The following is an 8,970-nucleotide window of genomic DNA, read 5'->3' on the forward strand; positions in this document are numbered from 1 at the left end:
AGGGGATCATCGAAACCAGAGGAATCAGGACTACATAACAGCCTGCAGATATCTTCACCAAACCCCTTTGTCAAAGACAGCATACATATCTTCTAAACAAGCTAAACGTCTTGGACATATACAAGCCACCAGCTTGAGGGGGAGTGTTGAAAGAAGATATGATTTGATTGAGGATTTGGATTGATTGTAGTTGATAGAAGATGTGTTTATTTTAGGACTAGAAAGATTAGAAGAATTTACTTACTTTTCTTATTCAATTCTTTTGTACAATATATACATCATTGTATCACATCTAGAAATCAATGAAGTATACACCATTTTCCTCATTACACATATTCCATATTTCTTTTCTTCTTCTCGGATTCGTGACACATAGTATTATCAAATTGACACTATTTTCTTACTTGAGGAAAACTCATCATGCACTTTTTTTTAGTGGAAAAACCCTTGCGTGCTCTTCACTGTCCATAGCTAGTCGTTGAATTTCTTGTCAAAGCAAGTCTCTTACCAAACGCTCACTTTTTTTTACCTTCTTCGATACTCATTATTCCATATGAGATTTAAGCACCCAAAAATATTTTCAATCACACATTTTCAGCATACCACCAAACTAATGAAAATCAATCATTTTCTTAGAAATAGTTTTCATGAAAAATATTTTCCTCAATCAAAATTTTACGTGAAAACACACCTTGAAAAAGAATTCTATCTACATATATTTGAAGTGTATCTATCGGTACAATATGATGAAGTTGTGGAGTCTGATAGAGAAAACTAATAATTAAGTGTAGAAATAAAATGTTCTAAACAGACATTTCCCAATAGGTCACCCATCTTGCTAATAGCATACGTGTAATTTTCATGTTAAAGCAAATAATAGAGTTTTTATTGCAGTTAATATATCAAGGCAATATCTTTTATAATTGCAATGTTAAAGCTTGTAACGTTCGAGCTTGTAACACTGATACTAATAGCGATAGTGGAGAGATTGCATAGTGCGACAATGTGGTTTTTCCCTTTCTGATTTTGAGAAGGGTTTTTCATTTAAAAATTCTCGTTTGATTTTTTTCTCTTCAAGGATTCACGTGAGTTGATATGGATCACTAGATTCACATAGTATCAAAATGGATCAAAACAAGTTAAAATACGTCATGATCATTTTCGATCCAATCCCAACTCATCTGTCCAATGGGTCCAGCAGGTCCCATGCACATAGAAAAAGGGTAAAAGGAAAAACAAAAAAGCAGAACTGATATGCACTCATTGCATCTCCTTTATAGCTTAAAGAGTTTATACGCGCAAACGCAAAGGCTACCTAGAGACTCACGAAACACCCTAAAATCCATCACCTTCTCGAAGGCCTCGTAGTGTAAGTTGGACGGGAGTCATTGTTTATTACGTTGAGTCCTACCAAGGATTAGAGAAAAACTGAAGAGCAGCGTTACTTCGTGCCCCTCCACGCGCACCACCATGATGTCCACTTGTCCTCCCTACCGATCGATCGATTAAAAGCATCCGGCTTTTATTGCACGCGGTTTGTTGCATCACCTATGACCGCATAGGTCATATGGCATTTACGTAAGTAGTTTCCTAAAAGAGTCCTTCGAAATCGGTTGACAATCTTGCCATTTGAGTTTTGTCTTTTAGCCAATAGGGACTTGGAAACTTCTCAATGATGACCAGAAGAAGAAAGATTGGACTTTGCCTCAATTTACTCACTAGATTTCATTAGGTATGGGGAATATTCAGATGGATGATCCCTTATGTCCGATATTTAGTATAAGTTCTGAAATTTTCCTTATTCAATCTAGTTTCCATTTTTTTAGAATTGCTCTAAATATGATTCTTTGTAAAAAAATTGCACGAAATATGATTCTTTGTAAAGCTGAATGGTATATCATATGTATTTTGCCGATGTGGATTGCCAAGTCATCAATGTGGATCTAAAAAGATGACGCGGTTAGCTCAACTCAAATAAATTTCTTTTTCAAAAATACTTGTTCCTTCTCTTTTTGTTGTTGTTCTTTTTTTTTCTTTCCTCTGAACCTTCATCACCGACCATCCAGCCATCACGGTCTCCGATGGAGTTTTGCTTCCCTGCTTCCCACCACAAGCTCCATGGCGTAGCCTTAGATTTGATTCACACTTAAGTCATGTTTCCGTGCACGTATATCACAAGAAAACATGGTGACAAAATTCCCTACATTGACATTCAAAAAGTAATACATTGGAACCTTGACTAACATAATTAATAACCTCATTAGTGACTTTTGCTCCCTAATATGGTTGTGCGGTGTCGCAACAAGGTTGAGTTGAAGAATCAAGCTGCTTTCATGGCCAAAACCATCAAGATCACCATAAGGCGGGAAAGACTCGATGCGAAAAAAAATCAAAATACATCGATTTTGTGTCATCCATTTTGTGCTAGTGATGAGTAATCAAGGAACATGACCAAGATAACGAGAACATAGATTTTCTGTGAAGCGGCTAGTGGCACTCGTTGATCTTCTGTCATTCTCCTCCTGTCGACTCTATCCGGTGAGACAAACCCCTTATCATTTTCACGGGGAAGTCAGAAAAAAAAAAAACTTCTAATTTATGCAATGAGACAATGATTGTGATATTATAACAAAAAGCGATGCCTGTCCCACCCAAAATTTCCATTTTGGGGATTTGGAATGAGAATTTGGGACGGATCCGTGGGAGAAGCACGGTTTTGGAAGGGACAACGTTGGAAACGGGTTTGTCGGAACGCAATCCATCCTTTCATTTTAAAAAAAGTTCTTTTTAAGTACTGAAAGAAAACAAGATGATGTTCCCATTTGTTAATCTTTGATTAGTGTCGTTTACTGAACCGTGCTTTGATTTGATTAGCTTGTTTAGGTGACATCTTCAATGACGACATATGCTTTTTTTCCTATGCTTCGGTAATCGGTACTTAATGTTATTAATATGCTAATGGTTCTTATCTCCAGATATCATTATATGAACAAATCAAAATCAGTGATTCCGTGACGATAGTTTGCCATTTTGAGTTTTCTATTTTATCCCAATAATAATAATAATAATAATAATAATAATAATAATAATAATAATAATAATAATGATAATCTTTACCAAATAATAATAATAATAATAATAATAATAATAATAATAATAATAATAATAATAATAATAATAATAATAATAATAATAATAATAATAATAATAATAATAATAATAATAATAATAATAATAATAAAGAGAAGAAGCAACTTGAAACTTACGGTGACGACTAGAAGAAGAATTATTTTGCCTTTGCCTCATTTTACTCCCTAGCTATCATAAAAAAAAAAGGGATAATGTGATGGATAATCCCAGAATTTTGGTTTGATTTTTTATGTAACTCACGAGGTTTTTTATTCAATTTAATTCTTAAATTTTTAGGATTGCACTCAATATGATCCTTACATAAAGTGCAACGCCATGCAACGTGTGTTTTGCTGACGTGATTCGCCAAGCTAGCGTGTGGATCCAAGAAAATGATGCGTAAAGCCAGCTCACCTAAAATATTTATTTATTTTTATCAAAGTACTAATTTTTCTCATCTTTTCTTCTATTTCCTTCTTCCTCCATCTCAACCAATATTACTGGCCATCCCTCCACCATCATCGCCGATGTCGTTCCGCTATCACTACTTGCCATCACAAGCCTCATTACACAACCTCAGATTTGATTCGCACTCAAGTCATGGTTCCATGCACCTATCCCTCCTGTCCACTCTCAGCAGACACACCTTCCTATCATTTTTTCATGCAAATCATGCAGAAACCAACTTTGGAGCCAAGCAACGAGCCAACTGAGTGTGATTTGGGCTGAATATGAGTCAAAACCGTAGAACAACGCGCAAACTCTTGTGGAAGTTGCGAGCGGCTAATGTCCTGTGTAGTTCCTTGGAAAATCTGACAGTCCGCAACACGCGTGTGCTCCATACTTCATTCAGAAATCCAAAAATAGGAACCTAAAAATTCGACGTGAAAACGGATGGCAGTAAAGATGCAAATCTTAACGACCACGGTACGTTGCTGAGGCCGTTGGAAGATTCAGACGACATCAGTCAAGCATTTCCCGAAACTTAAAATGCGCTTGTTTTCTTGTTTTACCCCGAAAAAAAAAAAAAAAACGCGCTTCTCAATTCCATCAGAAGCACAACCAGTCTCCACTCGTTTTCCGACGAAATTACTCAAGCATTTCCCCGAAGGCGCTTCTTTTAATCCCAAAAAAAAAAAAAAAAGAAAAAAAAAGACTCTATAAGAAGGGGAATTCGAGCTCCATTCTGTATCCCAGTGTGCCCTCAATTTCTCCTTTGCTAGTTACAGAGAGAGCCTCGTTTTCTCCTTTGCTAGTTACAGAGAGAGAGAGAGAGAGAGAGAGCGTTGCTATTTCTCTTTTGGCTAGTAGATTTACGTGAAAACTCCATTCGTCATCTCCATAAGAAGTTGCTCACAGCGAGCTCCATTGCTATATACTAGTCTTTACTAAAAAATACCGACTGCTACTTCCAGCTTTTCTTCCTTTTGCCGGTGTTCTTCAATCACATTTACTTCTTTTAAATTCATTGAGCAGGTAAAGTTTTCGTCCCTATCATTGCTTAACGTTCGGTTCAGTGGTTTGGGGGGGGAGAGGGTGAGAGAGAGAGAGAGAGAGAGAGAGAGAGAGAGAATTCTACAGTCATGATTTTAACAAATTACCTGGAAGTGTGACCAGTTTTCTTTTTGCCAGTTGATCAACGTGAAAACTCCATCCAGAGATGTCACAGAAGAGCTCTGCCGGTGACCTGGACATCAAGTCTCAGCAAGAGAACCTCCTCATTGATGCCGGTGAAGCCATGACGAGACAGTGGCTAAAGGTCTTCTTGGTCCTGAAGGCAAAGTCGATTCTCATTTCGAAAACAAATAAGACTGCGATTAAGGCATGTGCAGTTAAGAATCGAGATATCGAATCGCTGCAACTGGTTGACGATCGAGATGCCGAATCGCAGCAACTGGCTCGAATCTATACTGGCCTGATAAAAAACCTTCATTTCCTCTACTCGGCTTCAGAGGCTCTCCAGGGTTCAATCCAAAAGATAAAAAAGGCTCTCCGGGGCTTCGTTTCGGCAGCAAATAACCCTGTGATGCAGACACAACTTGATGTGAGTAGTCTAAATAGTCGCCCTTCCATAACAAGACCACATAACCCTTTTGCCAGAACTCGCCAACAAAGATTTTATTTCAAGTCATAAGCGATCTTTCGTCTCCTTTGTCTTGCTTACAAGTTCGTCTGTCTCCAAATGACCATACACCTCATTTAGCTACTGGGGTAAAAAAAATCACCACGTGTCTTTCGGTTAATGAATCAGTTGATTAAGGACTTGAAAGCTACTTTCATGGTCTGCTGCAACTGATTTCCATCAACTGATTTCAGATGAAAATCTAGTATTTGTTCTTTTGCGATGACTTTTTACGCTGTGAAATAGTATAGCTGACAGGAAAACATTGGGAAGAAGTTTCTAAAACTGAGGTTGCATATTCATTTGTTACAGAGCACAGAATTACTGGATACTGGGAAACCAGAGCCGATCAGTGAATTGCGCCTCGATTGCCAGGACAACAATCATGAAGCTGCTGATGTGGTGCTCCAAGCTGAAAATATCGCTGGAATGATAAAAGATTTGAAGAGCTTGCAAGAATCTGGAGGTGTCCAACGGGTAGCAGAGGCTCTCCGCAGTGATATGGATAATGGAATTCCAGGTCACGAGAAGGACCTCCTTCACCGACGCACTGCACTCCTTAAACTCAAGCCAGGGGCTCATAACAGAAATTTCATCTACTTCCTCATGAAAGCTTGCAACAGCACCACCATTGTCCTCCTCCTAATATTAGCCATTCTGTCATTTGCCTTCGGGATCAAGGAGAAAGGACTGAGGATGGGTTGGTATGATGGGGCTTTTGTACTAGGTGCCGTCGCTCTGATCGTGATAGTCCATTCAGTTAGTGAATTTCGGAATGAAAATCCACGCCAGCCGTCAAGAAATCAGCCTTGGCAAAATTGGGAAATGGAAGTCCACGTTTTAAGAGGGGGATGCCGTCAACCTATTCGCATCTCCGACGTGCTCTTGGGAGACATAGTGCTATTAGAGAAGGGAGACCGAGTTCCTGCCGATGGTTTGCTCATACCCACTGGATCCTTGAAAGTGGATGACAAAGCTCATCCCGTCATCAATGATCAGAATCCATTCTTGTTCTATGGTTCCGTAGTTACTGATGGAACTGGCAAAATGCTGGTGACCTCAGTTGGTGCCGAGACAAAGTTGGGCAATATGTTGAGCAGAGCTCCACCATCAAAAGAGACAAAAGTAGAGGAGCAACTCAACAAGCTCGGCACTTTGATACAAATAATCGGTATTGTCAGCTCAATAATCATCGCTGTGGTGTTGTTTTTGCGGTTCAAGCTGGAGAAGGAACATGAAAACTCAGGCCTGCCGGACTTCTCAGGGAAGCCACATCCTCTGAAGGAATTAATTAAAGCTATAGAAAGAGTTGCCCTGAAACCAGGAGGGATGTTGAATACGTTAACTTCATTTACTTTGCTACTTCTGGGGATAGCTGAAGGACTGCCGTTAGCAATCGCTATTGCCATCACTTGCTGGAACAAGAGGATGCTAGGTGACAAGACCTTTGCTCAAGGACCATGCAGTATTGTCACCATGGCATCAGTGACGACTATCTGCATTGACGAAACAGGGTGGCTAGCATTGATCCCACAAAAAGTTGCGGAGTGCTGGATTGGTAAGGTGGAACTTATCAGGGACGATTCCAAGGTAACCATTGATGTTCAGGATGCACTTCGTGATGGAATTGGCATATCATCTCTATTACCAGAGGAGAGCCTAACCTCAATGGATAAGTCAATCCTTTCTTGGGCTGAAGAGAAATGGGAATTGAAAACAGAAATGTGGAAGCAACGTCACAGTATCATTAAGTTCAAACAGTCAACTCTCAATGAGAACATAGTCGAAACATTGATTGCAAAGACTGGAGGCAACGGGCCTAGGTACCGGCACTTCAGAGGACCTGCAACAGCAATATTAGATATATGTTCACAATTTTATGACATTGAAGGTATACCAAGGCCCATGGGTACAAGTGAAAAGAGGTTTTTTGAAAACTGCATTGACCAAATGCAGTCAGGAGGTCTTGAATCCATCGCTTTTGCTCGTGACCAAGTTGATGACTGTGAGTCTGATCTAAGCAATCCGACGATGGTAACACTGGTGGGGCTGAAGAAGACTGGTCAGGAAGATTACAGAGAGGTGAGAGAAAAATTTAGAGAAGCTGGAATTGAATTATTATTACCATCGAGCAAGGACGTTTCAATGCTTAAGGACATCGCTACAGCAATTGGAGTGATGCAGCCTGATTCAGATGCACTGGTCACAACAGGCGAAGAATTTCAGGACTCTGGTGAAGGGAGTATGGATATGGCCACTGGAATTTCTGTGATGGGGAATTCCCTCCCATCCGATGTACACTGTCTGGTGAGTCGCTTGAAAGATAATAGACACACAGTTGCAGTGGTCGGAAACACAACAAATGACATTCCCTCACTAAAAGCTGCTGATGTGGGACTCACGTTTGCTATTTGGAGCACTGACATTGCCAGAAAGGGCAGTGACATCGTCATCATGAAAGGCAATTTTACATCCATCTTGGCCATAGTTAAGTGTGGAAGATGCATCTATAGCAATATGCGAAAGTACATTCAATTTCAGCTGACTATGACCTTAGCCGGGTTGTTGATACCCTTAATCACAAATGCCTCTCATGGAAGTTCCCCTATAACGACGATTCAGTTCCACTGGGCAATCTCACTTTTGACGACTTTAGGTGGTTTGGCTCTTTTGATGGAGCCGCCCCGTGAGATGCTCATGGAGAAAGTCGCACTGGGACGAGATGGACAACTCATTACCAAGGCCATGTGGGTGAATATTTTCATACAAACAGCTTACCAGGCATCTCTTTTGGCAATCATACAGTCTCAAGGGCCTATAATGCTCGGGCTTAATGAGAAGTTAATTGGGACGCTGATATTCAACAGCTTTTTTCTATGCCAGTTATTCAACAAGTTCAATGCACGAGAGCCCGAAGAGATGAATATCTTCAGAGGGGTCCATCGCAGTAAATGGTTTTGGGTGGGTATCATTATTGCCTTGTTGTTGCAGTTCGCATTTCTCGAGATAGAACATATCATTGCAGGTGATTCAAGATTGAAATACGCAGAATGGGGAATGTGTCTGTTTCTTGGGGTTATCTCATGGTGCATTGACTTAGCTGGAAAGTGCGTACTCCTGATGATTAAAACTTGGGTGACAAAGCCACCGCGTTCAGTAACCTCAGCTGACCCAGAACGTCCTCGCGATCTCGAGCTTCCACTCATAAAGGAACATATCGGGGTTAACACTGATGATCTCATGGTGCATTGACTTAGCTGGAAAGTGTGTACTCCTGATGATTAAAACTTGGGGGATAAAGCAACCGCGTTCAGTAACCTCAGCTGTCCCAGAACCCGCTTGCAATCTCGAGCTTCTTCTGCTCATGCAGAAGTTGAAGGCCGTATATGTCCGAGTTAAAACTATCTTCACGACAGATGCAAAAACTGATTGATGGTGTGTGGCGTTGTAAATAAGGTGGATTAGGGGGATGCATGATGGAGGCGAGTCAGACAGAAAGAGTCAGTTCATTAACTTGGTTTTGCAACTTTCACTGAGTTGTTGTCTAGAATTGCCTATTCAGTTTGCCTTCTACATAATATTAGACACCACAATGAACGCCATCTCCGTCTCATAATCCATTCCTCTTTATTTCATTTTTTTTCACATTGATCCATGGCGCCGCCCCTCTTTCATTTTGATACCATTTATATGTTAGATGTATGCTCTAAAACTACTAT

At 40.2% G+C, this 8,970-nt stretch overlaps 1 protein-coding gene across 1 annotated transcript; it reads left to right on the plus strand.

Annotated features, from left to right (window-relative positions):
• The first annotated feature begins 4,789 nt into the window (after window positions 1-4,789).
• On the plus strand, window positions 4,790-8,503 carry LOC104430675 (calcium-transporting ATPase 12, plasma membrane-type-like). The gene is made up of 2 exons (XM_039314009.1): window positions 4,790-5,173; window positions 5,564-8,503. Exons 1-2 carry the CDS (start codon window positions 4,790-4,792, stop codon window positions 8,501-8,503), a joined length of 3,324 nt encoding a protein of 1,107 aa, XP_039169943.1.
• The last annotated feature ends 467 nt before the right edge of the window (window positions 8,504-8,970 follow it).

The sequence above is a fragment of the Eucalyptus grandis genome, chromosome 5 (assembly GCF_016545825.1).
Source record: "Eucalyptus grandis isolate ANBG69807.140 chromosome 5, ASM1654582v1, whole genome shotgun sequence".
Lineage (NCBI taxonomy): Eukaryota > Viridiplantae > Streptophyta > Magnoliopsida > Myrtales > Myrtaceae > Eucalyptus > Eucalyptus grandis.

Excerpts from the sequence above, each read along its gene's own strand:
- LOC104430675 (XM_039314009.1), top strand. The coding sequence starts at position 4,790 with ATGTCACAGAAGAGCTCTGCCGGTGACCTGGACATCAAGTCTCAGCAA. Across the intron at positions 5,174-5,563 it reads TGATGCAGACACAACTTGAT|AGCACAGAATTACTGGATAC; the intron begins GTGAGTAGTCTA and ends CATTTGTTACAG.